The 18,187-nt window shown below is 39.0% G+C and overlaps 1 protein-coding gene across 4 annotated transcripts in view; it reads right to left on the bottom strand.

Annotated features, from left to right (window-relative positions):
- Positions 1-18,187, bottom strand: part of CUNH14orf180 (chromosome unknown C14orf180 homolog) — a 51,616-nt gene that overhangs the window by 4,690 nt on the left and 28,739 nt on the right. For 2 of the 4 annotated variants that reach the window (XM_027849321.1, XM_027849322.1), the window contains exons 5-7: positions 7,383-7,409; positions 3,676-3,830; positions 94-653 (exon numbers count right to left, since the gene is read on the bottom strand). In XM_027849321.1, coding sequence (XP_027705122.1) covers positions 600-653; positions 3,676-3,830; positions 7,383-7,409 — 236 coding nt within the window. In that variant the 3' untranslated portion in view covers positions 94-599. Of the gene's footprint in view, positions 1-93; positions 654-1,987; positions 3,831-7,382; positions 7,410-18,187 lie in introns of those variants that run through there. The other 2 variants (XR_003568007.1, XM_027849324.1) reach the window with 2 other exon arrangements.

The raw sequence follows: 18,187 nt of genomic DNA, 5'->3' as shown, positions 1-18,187 counted from the left end.
TAAGCTCTTTTTTAATATTATGGCTATAGGTAGTGTGTGTGTGTGTGTGTGTGTGTGTGTGTGTGTGTGTGTATGTGTGTGTGTGTGTGTATGCATGTGTGTGTGTGGTGGGAGGGCAACAAGGGAAGAGAGAGACTGATGCCTCCTTAGGGAGCAGTTGCCATTTTTCAGCTCCCTCTAAGGCTTGAACTTGGCATGGCTTCTTGGTGGCCCAAGAACAAAAACCTAGTGCATGAAGAGGCTGGGACTCCACAGGTTTGACCCATGTTTCTTGATCTGGTGTGCAACCATGACAAATGGGGAGGCAATCAGGGGTTGTACCCAATGGAATCAATGTTGTATTCTTGCCGAATGCCTTTTCTATGCTATTGTTAAGTAATGCTTCTTTTATTAAATGTTACGTGGTCTGTGAGTGTTTCATTTCCTTTGCCCCATGGTTTAATTTACTTACCTTCAGGACTGTGGTACCATAGCGTTTCACACATGTTATCTCATATGGTCATTAATGTAAACCTATGAGATATGTTGCCTATTATCATTCTGCCCATCTTTGTAGAGGAGTCAAGGAAGCTCAAAGACTTTAAAAGATATATCTCAGTTCACACAGGTGGTAAGTGGAAGGGATGTGACACATGATTGTTGATCCAGGCACCCTGAGAGAACAGGAAATAGCTCAGGTGGTGTCATCTTCCCCCCCATAAATTATCTTCTATTTTGTATACATTTACATCTACCTGCCTACATGCTGTGTCCCTCAGAACTTTCTCATTTTCATCTTTGAATTCCTAGTCACTAGCATAGTACCTGGTACTTAGGAGGCACCTAATAAATGACTGATGATGGATATTTACATTTGCATGTAAGTTTTTTTTTCTGCAACTTCTGACTTCATTATCAGTGAAAACAATCATTTGGTGCATTTCACTTCCTCTGGTAGTATACCAACCTTTTGCCAGTGGATAGAAATCTGATTTTTTAAGAGATAAAAATTAAATTAATGTTTGTGGATTATGTAAAAACCGTGATTCTTAGTACCCTCTCCTTCATTTTCTGCCATTCTGTAGAACACAGAAGGGAGTCACACAAGGCTAAGGACTATTTCATTTAAAAATGTTTTTCATGGGTTTCCATGGCCCAAGAATTCATTATCTTGTGGCCAACCCACTGTGCCTTTCCACTTAGCTAGGTAGGTCACCAGTTGGAGTGTCTGTTGCCTTGACTACATTGGAAACCTTCCCAGCTTGTTAGAAACTATGAGAGCTTTCACAGCTGACATTATCTTCAAGAACTAACTAATGTTTGTTAATCTGTTAACAGTCATTTATTAAGTGCTTACTATGTGCCAGGCTCTGTGCTAAGCACTGGGGATACAAAGAAAGGCAAAACCACAGTACCTCCTCTCAAGGATCTCACATTTCCACAGAGCGGGACATAACCTTTGAATAACTGCTAAAATAATCTTCCTAAAACATAGCTGCGACTACATTACTCCTTCATCCAAAAGCTTTTGGTAGCACTTAATTCACCATGGGATAAAACAAACACCCGTCAGATCGGCATTTGAAGCTTACTCTAACCTCTATTTCCTGACAACGTACCCACCTCCACCTTCATGTATTGTATATTTCAGACAAAATGGACTGCACCTTTCTTATGAAATGTTGGCAGACATTGTCTGGCTGACTTCCACTTTGGTGCGGCCCCAAAGGTTACCCTCCCATGACCAAAATTCAGGCCTTCCTTATCTCTGCTGTTGAGATATTCATCTTTTTTGAAGTCTAGCTCAGGTGCTGCCTCTTCCTAATTCCCTTAGCTGAAAATTCTCCCCTCTTCAAATTTTCCTAGAGCACTTTGTCTATGTCTTACTTTGTTGTTATAACTCTTTCTTGTGTCATATTTATCCTCTGATAATTTGTACCTACTCCTCTTTTTCCCTCTTCCATTAGAATATAACCTTCTTAAGGGAAGGAACTATGTTCACCAGTACTTAACAAGGTGTTATACATTTTATTTTGTCCAGATGTGATTCCATAGGTGAAATTTCATCGTGAAAAGTCCTTTCACCAGTGCTGAACAGCAACACACCTGTAATTTATAGTCTTGAGAAGTCTTAGGGCATGGAAGATTATGTTACTTGCCTATGGTCACATAGCTAATATGTGTTAGAGATAGGAACTGAAGCCAGGTCTTCCTGACTCCAATGCCGTCTCTCTACCCACTATGCTCTGGCTGCCTTTCACCTTGCTTGTAGTAATCACTTCATGTTTATTGCATGGGATTAAGTTAAACTGGACAAAGGTGACAAATTTGGAAAACAAAATAAAATCTATTTGTGGATAAACAAGTGAAACTTTCTTTAATGTTTGAGAAAGTGATGTGCCCAAGATCCAATGTTCTCTGATAAAAGTTATAGTAATATGAGTCCAATTTGTAATTGTGGAACAGCAGTTTGACCTGGCAGTGTCTGGGCTTCCAAGAATTCTAGAGGAGCATGTGTCTGTGTGTGTATGGTGTGCTTGTATGTATGCAGGCATGCACACATGCATGGGTATGTGTATATGTGTGAGTGGGCATAACTATACATGTCTATTAAAAAGAGATACTTGGGATTCTTAATGGACTGACCACAAGCTCAGTATGAGTCAACAGGATGACATGATAACCAAAATAATGAAAGAAATTGTAGGTTTCATTAAAAGAATCCAGAATGCACTCATTAAAAAGTGTCCAGAATGAAGGAGGCAATGGTCTGGCTGACTTCTGCCATGATAAGCACATATCTAGTATTAACTTCTGCATGTCACATATTAGGAAAGACACTGAAAAGCTGGAATTTGTTGAGAGGAGAATGACCCAAATGATGATTGAAGACCACCCTATATAAGGGTATGTTGACAGACTTGGGGATATTTAGCTTAGAGAAGGGAGAAATCAGCAGATATTCAGGTCATTACATTCAATGACCTGAAGGGGTATCATGGGAGAGACTTGTTCTGTTTGGCCCAGAGGGCAGAATCAGGAGCAATGGGTGAAAATTAGCTGAGAGGCAGGTTTTAGCACAATATAAGGAAAAAGTCCATAATGATTAGAACTGGCCAAAAGTGCAGTGGTTTGTCTCTGAAAGAAATGAGATCCTCATCATTAGAAGTATTTGGGTGGAGGCTAGATGACCTTTTATGGGACCTGTTGTAGAAGGGATCCCTCCAGGTAACTACAAATTGAGCTTGATGTTCTCAGACCATTTCCAGCTCTGAACTTGTGTGTGTCTGTGTGTGCGTGTGTGTGCATGCATGTGTATTTTAATAGTGATAGTGGGAAGGTCTCATAACTGACTTACTACTGGCCCTGGAGAACCCATTAGAAAATGGGTCTTGGTGCTTGGAACTTTCTCAGCAGACACATTGTTTGTTTGTCCTTGAACTTGAACATGCTGCTCAGAAGACTCTCAGCTTCCTGGAACTTCATGTCAGAAGGCCCCATATTCTAGGCTCAGACACCATTCATTGCCTTGCAGGGTGGAGGGCTGTAGAAGTCACTTTCCTGAATGATAACTGAAGAGGTTCCTCAAACTAAGAAAGGCAGAAGAACTGCATCTGTGCAAATGCTTGGGCTCTGTGGAGGCTCCTGTCACTGTCTCCCAAACCACTTCCAGAAGGTCATAGCCATGTGTCTTACCCGGAGGAGGAAGAGAAGGAGCCAGGCTCGGAATTCCTCCAGGGCCTTGGAGCCCAGCTTGGTCTGACCACAATAGAGGCTCAGGGCTAGGCCAAGCAGGATGCAAAGGCAGAGACACAGGAAGAGAGGGCATCCAGATGACCACCTGTCTGGGGCTGCAGATACAGCAGGAGGAAACAGCAACAGAATGGGGTTAGTGTTGGTTCATTGGCAGGCATCCCCTCACCATGCTTGGGGGCAAGCTGGATAAGAACAGAACCTGGAAACTGAGGCCAAAGATTTTCTATAGGCATGAGGTATGGTCCTACCTTTCTCCTCACCCCAAATCCTGCATATTCTCAGAGAAGTTGTTTTTTTTCTTTTTTTAGTAAAGCCTTACTCAAAAGTCATTGACTTCATTAGAAGTCTCCAAGTATAGGCTTGTATCCACTTGTCAGATGTGTTATAATGAGGATTCTTTTTCTGGTATTGGTTAGACTTGATGGTCTCTGAAGCCCCTCTTGACTGGAAAATCTGTGATGCTGTGGTCTATGACACTGACTCACCCTAAAGGAAACTTTATAGTCTGATGAGAGGAGACAGGATGTGGACAGAAATAACCGTGATATGAGAAAGAATGTGTGAAGGCGTGGTCGACTGAGTCAATCTATCACATCAGCCCCTCTTAAAGTAACCAACAAAATGCTATGCCTTGATCACTTTGTCAGGTGAGAGCAATCAATCAGTAGATCATAGGCATGAACAAGGCATAGACATCTCTATTAAATCAATAAATCAAAGTGTGAGAAGTCCTTGATCTATTTAGAAGACCTTGAAAGCCATTAGATGAAGGGAGTGAGTTGCAACAAGATGTTAATTGGTATTGCCTGAGAAGATGTGGTCATGCCCTGGAGGCTGTTTATAAAATAGGAAGCCAATTCAGAAATGGGGACACAAAACTCTGGCAGCCTCCACAAGGGTGAGCCTCCAGCCAGGCCCCAGAGAAGAAATTGCTTGGAGGAGAGGAGAAGAACCTCTATATTTGGTCTCTTGAACTTTGGAGGAAATGGCCAATTAAGTTCCTTGATTACGGGCATATAGCTAGCATGCATTATAGGTAGAACTTGGAGCTAAATCTTCCTGACTCCAAGGCTACCTCTCTATCCACTACACCCTGGCTGCTTATCACTTTGCACCCTGGCCATGGTCCTGAACAGCAGTCAATAGCTACTGGGTCTGTGTTGGCAGTTGAAGACAAACAAGACACACCGATGAAATGAATCATTAAGACTCTAACGAGGAGCCTAACAGAAAAGCTACATACCACGCTAAAAGGGAACTTCATGAAAGGGAGAAAAGGACTTTCAGGAACTGGAAGCTGGTTAGTTACCACTTTGCTACCTATACATTCTAAGCACACACCCACCCACTTCCCTCTGGATTCTCTGTGCATTTGTGGGAGAGTGTGTCACAGACTCTGAGGGGATTAGGAGCAGCTTTGCCGATTTCATAGTCTGAGCTGGGATTGGGAAAATCACTCCTGAGTATGTGCTTCGAGGAGAGTTGGACAAAGTGGAATGAGAAATCCGTGTCTGACACGGGCTTTGTGCGTTTTGGGGTGGGATAGGGTTGGTAAGTGTTAGGAATGCTTTTTAGAGAAAGGGCATCTGAGATGGCTTTTGATGGAAGGGAGGGAATTCAACAGATATAGATGGTGGACATAGTCTATGGGGTTCTAAACCCAATCCTCGAGAGGCAGGGGCAAACATAAGTAGTAGTGAAACATACCCAATAGAGGGAAACTGCATGGCCAAGTAGTGAGAGTTCCTGGGCCCAGTTTAAAGGAGAAGGGGAATCCCTGGTCAATGCCGGCCTCTTGGAGAGAGAAGAGGATCAAACATGTGGCCCCCACAGCTTGAAGAGTGGCAAGGAACTATATAATCCATGACAGTAGAGAGTAAGAGACTCTGGTTCTGTAAGTTTTTTGGATACTGTAAGTCTCTAGAAACCCCAAGTACATTTCTCTTCTGGGGGAGTCCAAGCCTATAGGTTGGATATTTTCATCGGTCTCTGTGGCAAAAGTAAGATTCAACAGAATGCTCTGGGGCAATTTCCCTAGCAATCTCAAGTTATCACTAGTGCACAGTGACTGGCACACAGCAGGTGTTCAATAAATGCTTGGTGAACTAAGTTCCTTACCCTGTGAAGACCAAACCACAGGGCAGTACTCATTATGAGGGAGGGTGAAAGGTGGGATTCACCAGAAAGAGAGGAGAATTGTATTTACTATTATGGGCTACAGTGAGTTATGTGTTTCTGCATTTTCTGTAAGGTATAGAAAAGTCTGTTTTTTTTTTTTTAACCCAATATGTGCATGTTATCTTGAGTGCTTGCACTGGGTGTCCTTTATTTCACATCTACAGAGACTTAGGTGCAGAACTGTATTTTGAGACTTTCTTCAGGGAATTGCTTAAGTTCAAATCCAGTCTCAGACATTTCCTAGCTGCACTTAATCTCTGTTCATTGTTACCTTTATCCTCTGGAGGAGGAAATGGCAAACCACTCTAGTATTTTTGCTAAGAAAACTCCATGGACAGTATTGGTATACTGTGGTCCATGGAGTCATGACTGAACAATGGCACTGCCAGGGAATTCTGGGTGGAGGCAACACAGGCCAAAGAGAGAGATCTTTTTGGAACTCCCTTGAAGTTTGCTTAACAAATGTTAGCAGAATTGAATGAAAAGGTGGATTTTGGTTTGATGTCAGGGAAACTTCCTCAAAATGAGACCCATCTGAAAGTGAACGTTACTTATTGGGGATGTTGCAGAGGGATTGCCTATGGGCTGGACTAATAAGGCAAGGGCAGCTAGGTGGTACAGTGGATAGAGCGTTGTGTCTTGGAATCAGGAAGACCCAAGTTTAAGTCTGTCCTTAGACACTTACTAGCCATGTGATCCTGTGCAAGTCACTGAACCTCTGTTTGCCCCAGTTTCCTCAACTATAAATTGAGGATAATAAAGTACCTACCTTGCAGAGTTGTTATCAGAATCAAATAAGATGCTATTTGTAAAGTGCTTAGCACAATGCCTGATACATAGCAGATGTCATATGAATGCTTATGCCCTCCCCTTCTATCTCTTTTTGAATTCTCTGAGATTCTAAAGGGCTGATTCCATGATACTTCCCCTGAGCTATAAATTGTCTTGTCTCAAGGATTATCATGGGTAAGGCTCGTCTTCCCATTCACCAGAAATACGTGGGCACAGCCTGTGTCTTGATGAATAGAAAAGATTCAAATTTTTTTTTTTGCTATATTTGCTATAGGTTGGATGTTTTTATCCTGCTACTTCTTGTATGACTTTGACTTTTCCACTATAGACCTCATATAGAAAGCAAGAGGATTGGATGAGATGGTCTCCTAGCTCCTTTCTTCTAGAATCCCTAAAATTCTCTCCTCTTTCTCTCCTGTCTCCCATAGTACCTTATACGGATCTGAGTGAGGATGACCTGGTAGGGTGGGAAGGTGGGGGAAGCCCTGGCTCTTGGTCTCCTGGGCAATGTGGGAGCAAGGGGCAGGGTAGAGAGTGGCAAGATTTCCTCTGAGCTTCTTCTCCAACCCCAGTCTGGGTTCACTGTCTCTGGGGAGCAGTGCATTCCTCTTCAAAGTTGGCTCTAGGACAAGGCCAGTCAGGTAGGGAATAGCATTAGGTAGGTACTCAGCACTTACCTACGAGGGTGTCCGCACAGGAGATGTCTAGGAATTCAAACAGAAAACAGGAGTGTTAACACATGTCCTACAACTGGGTAAAGGTGGGATGGGGTAGTAGCATATTGGAGGCAAAACAAACACTTGATTTGGAGAGAAACTGGATTGGAATCCTAGCTCTGTGACTTGAGGAAGGTTCCCTCTCTGATCACCCCTTTCTTTACATGAAAGATGAGGGGGCTGGTTTAGATGATTTCTTATGTTTCTTTATTCCTAGATCCTATGATCCTAATAATAACTATTCTTGTTAGAGTATTTTGATCTTTACAAAAAAAAACACACTTTTCTCACAATGACCCTGTGAGGTAGAGATTGCAAATGTAGGTCCTCTTTCATAGGTGAGAAAACTAAGGGTCATTGATGTGATATGACTAGCCCAAGGTCACACAGCTGACAAGTGACAGGTTGGGACTCAAATCCCAATTGACTCCAAGACCAGAGGTCATTCCCACCATACTAGAGAGAATTATAATGGCAACATTAATAATGCAATACAATAAGCATCTATTAAGTACCTACTTTATACATAAGATTGTGATCAAGGCTGGGGAGATGTAAAGTTTAGTCAGACACAGTCCCTGCCTTCATAGCCTTAGAATCTAGCAAGGAGATATGACACCATTAAAGACAAGGATGATGAGAACTCACATTTTATATAACACCTGACAATTTGTTTTAATGAAAGTGTTTTTCTCACAAAAGACTTGTGAGGTGGATAATGCAATAGTACTATCCCCATTGTAAATGTAAGCAGGAGTTCAGCAGGGCATGTACAAATCTTTCCTTCTTGATCCCAGCCAGCCATGTATGGTAGGAATGTAACTAGGGAAAGTGTGAAAGAAAGGGAGGCCAACCCTTCTAATTTAGGGGCCAGGTATCCTTTTAAGGGAACTGAGTCTGAACAAACAAATGGATCCAGGAAGAGGGGCAAGTGCCTCCAGCTCTGTGGGCCCAGAGGTGGTTATTAACATTAGATAAAGATGAAGGAAATTAGGCTTTGAGAGGTTAAATGATTTGTCCATGATCACACATCAAACGCAGGTCTCCTCTCTCCAAATACAATCCTCTTTCCACTGTAATAAGAATAACAGCTAACATTTATCTTGTGACAGGCACCGTGCTGAAAGTGTTACAATTATTATCTATTTGATCTCATAATTACCCTAGGAGGTAGCTGCTATTATTATCTCTGTTTTACAGTTGAGGAAACTAAGGCAAACAGGAATTAAGTGACTTGCCTAGGATCACACATCTAGTAAGTGGCTGAGGCCAGATTTGAACTCTGGTCTTCATGACACAAGACATAGAGCTCTATATAACTGTACCACCTCATTTCCTCACTATAATATTTGTTACATGTTAAGTGCACTAAAGTTGTAAAAATCCCTCTTGTAGCTATAGCACTTTATAATTTGCAAAAAGCTTTTCTATCCATTCTCTCATTTGTTCCTCATAATAACCCAAGGATCCTGGAAGAGTTCTCCACTTTACGGGTGGAGAAACTGAAGTTCAGAGTTTAAGCTTAGGAAATGGGAAAGGTGGTTCTAGAAACCAGGTTCTTGACTCCCAGTTCTTGCATCTTTTTACTATGTTCCACTGATTCTTATAAGTTACTTGTCTAGGAAGCCTGTGGGTGCAGGGTTCTTGACTCCTCATGTAAGCCCTACATGTTGGCAGATGAGGGAAAGCCTCTCTGATCTGTTTTGATGTCTTAAGTTACCCATGAGTACCTAATTCCTTGCCCTCTCTAGGCCTCTTTTCGTCTGCACCATACCAGGGAGGCTTATTCTGAACTCTTATCAATCATTCACACCTCTGTGTAGGTGACTTTATAAGTGGCTTTCAGATGGCTGGCAGCAACATCCATTAGGGTGTCGGATTTTGACCCAGTGGGAATAAGAGGAAGAGATAATTTTGGATCTTGCAGAACCATCAGGAAGCTGGAACTTAGTGGGGCTTTTCCGTGGGGGACTGGGGAGGTGGGGCTATGATCAACCAAGGGATCCTTCCCACTCTTACTTCAGTTACCTGAATTCTCCCCTTCCTTCTGGGTGTTGTTCTATGCCTACCTCTTTCAGGGAGGGGAACAAGCATTTATTAAGAGCTGACTATGTGCTAGGCATCGTATTAAGCATTTTTCAAAATTATCTAGATGCTCATTTTATAGTTGAAGAAGCTGAGGTAGACAAAGTTTAAGTACCTTGTCCAGGGTCACACAGTTAGTAAGTGTTTGAGGTTGGATCTGAACTCTGGTCTTCCTGATTCAAGGTCCAGTGCCTCCTAGCAACCTCATGGAAGTATTTCATGATTGCTTTGGCCCATACTGATCTCCAAACTTCAGGTGTTACTCTCTCATTGGTCCCTTGCCAAAAGCTATGTGACATTGTTATTGCCTTTTCTTTTTCTTTTTTAATGTTATATTTTTTTTTACTTATTTTTGTTAAAGACTTCCCAATTACATTTTAATCTGGTTCAGTCTCACTTAGGAGTTGGCCAAATGCTTGGTAGGCCAATGAGTCTGACACCTTTATTTTAGGTCTTTCCAAAGACAAAATGTAGTTTTTTGTAGGCAATGTTTTATTGGTTTGTTTTGAGCCCTATAGAATCCTTTCTCCAAAGAGCATAAGGGACTATGCATACTTCATTGGGGGTTTGAAAACAGAATCCTTTTGAAATATATTTAAGACCATTGTAATTTAACTGCATTGGCTAACAGTAGCAATGAGTTCAACCATAACACTCCAGGGCTCTGATGTAATGCATGTTGATAATGGGAAGTTCACATCCATCTAAAACTCTCCTATAGTGAAGTCAAGCATAGAATTCTGCAATGCCCAACATATGTTTGCTCAGTAATTAATTAAAAGAGCTTTGAAAAATTAAAGAGATAGGAGGTAGGGAGACCAGTTGAGAGGTTATTATAAAAGTCTGGATAAGAGCTGATGAGGGTCTGAACTAAGATTGCAGCAATGAGAACAGAAAGGAGGGGGATGAATGTTTTAGACACTGATTGATGTAGCAGGTGGGGGAGTAAAGGATGCAGAGTGAAATATTAGGAAAGAATAAGGAAGTTGGGGGTGGTGCATGGTGATGGGTTTGATTGGAATATGAGCTCAATTTCCCAGACTGTCCAGTTAATTGAAACAGCTTATACTTCACCAGGGCTGGAGAACTGCAAATCATCTTTTTTTTTTCTAAATATAAATTTTATTTTGATTTCCACTGATGGGCATCCAAATATATAAACAAAGGACTAAGAAGAGGCAAACAAGAAAAAAAAAATAAGCAGGAAAGTGGAAACAAACAAGAGATTGTGAATAATTGGATGGGTTTATAAGCTCTTGAAGTTTACTAGTCACTGACCCTATTAAAAATCTGTATGTTGTCTTTAATTCACTTCTTCCCTGTTTTCCCAATCTTTTTTGAACTTTTTTACTGTGTGTATAAGATGAATTTGTTGTTCTCATTGTTGACTTTAACTACATAGTTGTCAATGTGTACATTATTCTTCTGGTTCTACTTTTTTGTGTTTATCTAACTCCATATAAATCTGATATTTTTAAAAATTGTTCACATTAATCATCCTTTGTAACACACTACTTTTCCACTTGCATTTATATACCATAATTTGTGCAGCAATTCCACAAGGGATGGATTTCTAGCTTGTTTCTAATATTTTTTGCTATTACAAATAATGCTGCTAGGAATATTTATGTACTGATAACTCTTCCTGCCCCCCTGTCAATAATCACCTTGGGGAATAGTTCCAGGAATGAAATCAATGGGTCAAAAGGGACACACATTTGTGTGTCATTGTTTTACTGTCTAATTTCATATTCTTTCCAAAAATGGACTATGAACCTGTGTTTCCAGCAGCAGTGAGAGTGTGTCTGTTTTACCTCAGCAATGTTAGCTGTGGATTTTTGTGTCTTTTATTATCTTTGTCAATCTGATAAATTTCAGTAGGATTTCAGAGTTTTTACATTTGCATTTCACTGAGAATTAGAGATTCTGGACATTTTTCATGCTGTAAATTTTTGTTTCATCTTTTGAGGAAGTTTTTTTTTGGATACAATGACGATTTATCTATTGGAAAATGGCTCTTACTCTAAAACATTTTTATGAGTTTCTTACAATTTTTGAATGTTGGACTTTTATCAGAAAAGACTGATACAAAATTACTTTCCTCCATTTGTGTTTCTTCCTGATTCTGGATATACTACTTTTCATTGTTCAAAGGAATTTTATTTTTATATAATAAAATTCATTTATTTTAGCTCTTAAAATTTCCTCCAAGTCATAATTTAAGAATTTAATTATTTTTATAGTTGTGAAAATACATAACATTCCCTTATTCTATAGCTTTTTTTTAAAGTGATGTATGTTCACCTCTGTGTGCCTCATATTTAATTCACTGATCCATTTGGAATTTATTGTGTTTTATGGTATGAGATATTGGTGTGGTCCCATTTTTTTGACCAGATTATGAACCCATTTCTTCAACATATTTAATTAATTTATAGCTAGCATTTATATAGGCACTTCAAACATTGCAAAGCAATTTACATATATTAACTCAACTGATCCTCACAACAAACCCGGTGAAGTAGGTATTATTATTATCCCCATTTTACAGATCAGGAAACTGAGGCTGCGAAAGGTTAAGTGACTTGCCCAGGGTCTCACAACTAGGAAATGTCTTAGGCACAATTCAAACTTATGTCTTTCTGACCCCAAGTGCAATGCGCCCTACACTGTGTCACCTGGCTGCATTATTTAAATTAAGCCTGGATAAAATAAAATCAATGTGAAGCAATTTTCAATATTTAAAGGGTAGAAAAGGGATAAGAAGAACTCTGTTTAGCCTCAGAGGACAAAACTAAGAACGAGGGGCAGAAAGTACAGAGATGTAGACTAAGTTTTTTTATTTTATTTATTTTATTTTTATTTTTAGGCAATTGGGGTTAAGTGACTTGCCCAGGGTCACACAGCTAGTAAGTGTCAAATATTTGGTCTGGGGCTGGGTTTGAACTCAGGTCCTCCTGACTTCAGGGGCAGTGCTCTATCCACTGCACGTAGATTAAGTTTTGATGGGAGAAAGACTAGTGGGTTCCTTCTCATGAACTGACTATAAATAAAGGCTGAGTGATCATGTGTTAGTGATAATAAATGAATAAATAAACATGTTAAGAAGAATTCTTGTTCAGGTATAGTTTGGACTAGCTGACCTCTGACATCTTTTTCTATTCTGAAGTCTTGGGATTGAGGCAGCAGTGAGGTGGTTCAGTGAAAAGATAATTGGGAAGCACTTAGCACAGTGCCTGGCACACAGGAGGCTCCATATAAATGCTAGCTATTATTATTATTCTGAGATAAGTGCCCCTTCCTCCTTTTCCTTAATTTCCTTTGATATACTTGAACTTTTGTTCTTACACATTAATTTTGTTATTATTATGCTGAATTCATAATTATAGGAATATTATTAGTATCTGGAATAGTATTGCTTTAAATATCTTGATTTAATTGAAATATCTTGATTTAATTGATTAAATATATTAATTTGGACATATCACCAAAACTTTATTAAGTCAGACTACGAACATTAATTACCTCCCTAATTATATAGTTCTTCCATTAGTTCTATAAGTTTGTTTTATAATTGAGATTAAATAAGCCATATGCATGTATGTGTTCATTCTCTAATGCCTAATGCACTTAATTGTAATTTTAAATATTTTCTTTCTATCATATTTTTCCTGATGTTTATTAGTGATGTAATGAAATGTTGCCAATTTTTATAGGTTTGTCTTATATCCTGTTACTTTGCTTATATTGACCTGTTATTTTCATTAATATTATTATTATTTTATTGGTTATCTAAATAAACTATCAAATCATTGGCAAGTAGAGATATTTTTGCTTTCTTCTTGACAATGCCTATCCCTTCATTTTTCTTATTGCTATTGCCAATATTTCTAGGGTTATATTGATTAATAATGGTGAGCCTATGCTGTGACAATTAACTTCCTAATTTTTAACTATCCTTGTAAACTTCCTGTAAGTTTCACATGACAATGATGAGTAAATTGTGGAAGTATTGCATCTGCTGGCAATTTATTTAATATTTTTGTACCTATATTCATTTATTTGGTCTATAGTTTTCTTTCTCTGCCATGCCATTCCCTGTTTTGCCTATTAAAACCATATTTGTCTCATAGAAGGAATTGGGTAGAAATTTTGAAAACTTGTGATCATTTGTTTTTTGAATGTTTGCTAGAATTCACTCATGAATACATCTGGTTTTGCTGAGTTTTTTTTTCTTAAAGGGGAGTTCATTTGGTTGTTTTTTCCAATATTTATTTACTAATATAATTTGTTTTACATTTTGTATATTTGAGTATTTTATGTTTTTGTAGGTATTCAATAATTTCTTTCGCATTCTCATTTTTTTGCCATATAATACTGCATTGTATTCTCTAATAATTTCCTTTATTTCTTTATGACTTTTAATGATTTCTCCCTTATTTTTTTTCACTCTGGCCAACTAGTTTCCTTTTGTCTTCTTTTTTGTTAACACAGGTAATAGTTTATTAATTTAAATGCCTTTTAAATTTGTTTTGCTTATTAATTAAATTGACAATCTCATTTGACCTTAAAGATTTTTTTAGTGCTCATTTAAGTGTATTAATTTGCTGATAGTCTATTTTTTTAAACTAAAAAGAGTGCATTGATGTTTTTTTCCTCTTTTATTAATAGATCAATAAATTGTCTTAGAACTACTTCAATTGCATTCCACAAATTTTGATATGCTGCATTATTATCCATATATGTGTATATTTTTCTATAATTTGGTCTTTGATCTAGTCATAAACAAGTCATTTTTACTTTTTAATCTCTATTTGGACCTATATCTTTTTGTCACATGTTCTGTGTAAATTAATAATAGCTAACATTTATATAGCACTTACTATGTGTCAGGCATTGTGCTAAGCACTTTATAATTATTATCCCACTTGATCCTTACAACAACCCTGGGAGGTAGGTGCTGTTATTATTCTTATTTTACAGATGAGGAAACTGAGGCAAACAGAGGTTAAGTGACTTGCCTAGGGTCTCACAGCTAGTAAGTAACTGAGACTAGACTTGAACTCAGGTTTTCTTGACTCCAGGCCCAGCACTCTACCTACTGAGACACCTAGCATACAGACACTTTCTGTGACAACCAAAACCTTTGACAAAATCTGAATCCAGATACTAACTCCGGTTTCTGCATTAGTTCATTTATCTTCATTAGTATATTCCTTAAGGGTAGGGCTCCTCCTGGCCCCCCCCCCCCCCCCCTTTCCCCCCCACCCCCTCCCCCTCCCTCCCCAACAAACCCTTTTTTTTTTTATTTTAACCCCCCCCCCCCCCCCCGCACTCCCTCCCACCCCCACCCCAAACACAGATATCTCAACACAGTCACAAAGCACTAACTCCAATTTCTGGACTGGTTCAACTGACTATATGTATTTTTTTCTTTATAGTACCTAACACAGTGCCTGTCACATAGTAGGTACTTAACAAATGCTTTTTGAGTGACTTCTCTTTCTCATCTTTCCTCCCTAGGAGTATTGTTTTTAAGATTACTCACCCTCTTCTCTTTTCCCCAATCTTTTTTGTTCAGTATTTGTGACCCTTATAATCAAAAACTTTCTCTTCCAGACCCTTCATTCATTTTTGCTATTTGTTGTACCAGGCTTATAAATATGATTTGTTGGTTAACTGATCTCCAACACTTCCCCCCTTCCATCTTCTCCCCGCACCTAATACCAGGAGTCCATTTGTGACCTTTAATTGTCAACCAAAAAGTCCTTGCTGCTGGCATTTGCTAATTGTGAAAAATACTTTGTTGCCTGGATGATTCCAGGGTGGGAACCATGCCAGCATTCTGGTCATTCTGATGTACTTTCTGACACCTCGTCCTCCAACAACATAATTGCAGGCCTCTCTCCCTAACTGCGTAAGTGTTGCTATTTCTGTACAACATTTACATGTTTCCCTTCCTGAGCCTGTGCTCCCATCCCAAGAGAGCACAGCAGACTATAACAACCTCTCTGAATTTTTGTTCCCTTTGAGCATGAATGATAATTTGTTGCCATCCACTTCTGCTCCTCTACCCCATGAGATAATTTCAGGTCATAACATGACTATTGTTATTTTGCTAACCCCATATAACATTTACACAGAGTCTCCTTCTAGTGATTTACAGATTCAGAATTTTACTTTATGGTCACCAGTGATTTGCATTTCAAATATGGTCTTTCCAGGAATTATAGTACCTGGAGGCTTCTTCCTGGGTTGATTTGCATATGAAAGGCACCAGTCAGTCTTTTTACTATAGAAACTTGGAAATGATGTGGGGAATCAAACATATGTTGTTTATCTTTGAATATTTTCTTTAGTTTAGCTCAGTAGAAGATTCACAGATGAAGTCCAATTTTCTTTACTTTCTATACATCATGTTCCAGCTTTTTCCCTGTTTTCTCATGATGGGTGAATAATCCTGTGAAATTCAAATTGGGGCACCTTTGATGTTTGAGGACAATATGTGTTTGGGTGAGTTGAATCTGACTTTTCTCTCTGAGGAAGTCTGGTGAATTCTATCTATCTATAGTTGCCTTGAAATCTTGCTATTTCTGGGAACATTTCTTAAATAGTTTTATGAAAAACAATGGTTAGACTTTATTTTTTTTTCATTTTCAGGTAATCTAATAACAAATTCTCTCTCTAAACTCTCTCCTAGATACATTTTTACTTCTAAAGTCATCAAACCTTCTTCCAGTTGAGTTATCCTTTGACCTTATTTTGCTTCATGCTCTGTTGCTTCTAATTTACCTTCCAGCAAGAGAATTTCATTTCCCATTGATCCCATTTCTTCATTTAAATTTTCCACTGCTTTTTCCATGTAGCTGATTTTTGCTATCAGTTTGTTATATTTTTATTGATAATAGAACTCCCATTATAGATAATAGATACTTCTTTACAGATGCCAAAACAATTGTTAATTCTCTTTAAAGTGATTATTATCCAATATTGGTGTGTTTGCTTTATTTTTGGTATTAGATCAAGCTTCATTTCTTGGGTGGCTATTGAAGCTAACCTGTTATTTTTTTTTCCCCCTCTGGTGACTTCTCTTTAGGAAAGGCAGTATGGTGCAGTCTACAAATCTTTGGATTTGAAGGGAGATCTAGGCTCGAATCTGGATTCTATTACTTGCTATTTGTGTGAACATGGGCAAGTCCTTTTAACCTCAATGGGCTTTAGTTACTTCCTATAATATATTAGACTAAATCCAGGGCTCCTAGTCTGGAAATCTATAAACTTGCTTTTATAACATTTTGATAACTATATTTTAATATAATTGGTTTCCTTAATTTATGCATTTAAAAAAGGTGATTCTGAGAGAAAGTCCATAGCTATGCTTCATCAGACTGCCAAAGGGATCTATGACACAAAAAAGGTGAAGAACCCAAGTACAAGATGATCTCTAAGGTCCTTTTTGGTTCTAAGTCCTGGCTAGGACCCAGTGAACTTACGCATGACATGCTTATCATGGGGACAGGAAGGTAGAGAGGTGGATTGAGTGCTGGTCCTAGAGTCAGGAAGACCTGAGATCAAATCTGACCTGTTCAATGTCGGGCAAATCATTTAGCCTCCCTGGGTTTCCTCACCTGTAAAATGAGCAGGTTGAATTAGGAGTCCTCTAAGGTCACTTCCAGATCTAAATCAATGATGATGATGATGAATGGGCAGTGTTCTACTTACTGCACCACCTAGCTGCCTCTCTGAGGGCAGGCACTGTATTTTACCTATGGGGTTATAGTAATTTTCCCTTAATGATTCAGATTGGTTTAAAATTTTTTTTTTTTTACCATGACACTGAGTCACTATTGTGACTCTCCTTTGCCATTGTACAAGATGCAAACATCATTTTGAGAATTTGAACTTTCTGGTTTTATTGAGAAGTAGCTCAGAGTAATAAAAATAAAAATATAGGCAGCTAAATGGATAGAAAGCCAGCTCTGGAGTCAGGAAGAGCTGAGTTCAAATCTGGCTTCAGACACGTGTGACCCTGAGTAAGTCACTTAACCTCTGTTTGCCTCAGTTTCTTTATCTGTAAAATGAGCTAGAGACAAAGTGGCAAACTGCCCCATTATCTTTGCCTGGAAAACCCCAAATGGGGTCATGAAGAGTTGGATGTGACTAAACAACAATAAACTCAGTGTAATGGATGGAATATTGACTTGGGAGTTGGAAGAATTGTCTTCCAGTTCTTGCTCCCAATACCAGTGAGCTGTGTGATGCTGGGCAAGTGACTTCCTCTAGTTGGCCCTCAGTTTCCCCATCTCTAAAATGGTGATAATAATGTCTGCCCTGATTTTCTATCAGGGTTGTTGTGGAGATCAAAAGAGAATGTGCTTGAAAGTACTTTAAGCTGTAGGGATAGCCCTACACATGGAAGATGGTAGTATTATTGGATATGGAATAAATAGGGTTTCTCTTCACTTTGGAGGTTCAAGAGGGCTTAATTTTACCAGTAATAAATTAATAAATTATCAAAGTGGGAGCTGATAACACCGCTAGGGCTATGCAAATGTACTCCATGGCCCTGTCCATGAGAAAGGAAGGCGGTAAAGGGGGTTATCTACATATAGAACATTGGCCTAGAAGTCCAAAAATCAGGAGCGCTTCATCCACTGCCCCCCACAGCCCCACACCAGTGC

The sequence above is a fragment of the Vombatus ursinus genome, unplaced genomic scaffold (assembly GCF_900497805.2).
Source record: "Vombatus ursinus unplaced genomic scaffold, bare-nosed wombat genome assembly UNPS02007284.1, whole genome shotgun sequence".
NCBI lineage: Eukaryota > Metazoa > Chordata > Mammalia > Diprotodontia > Vombatidae > Vombatus > Vombatus ursinus.
This window is presented reverse-complemented; position numbering and strand designations above follow the sequence as displayed.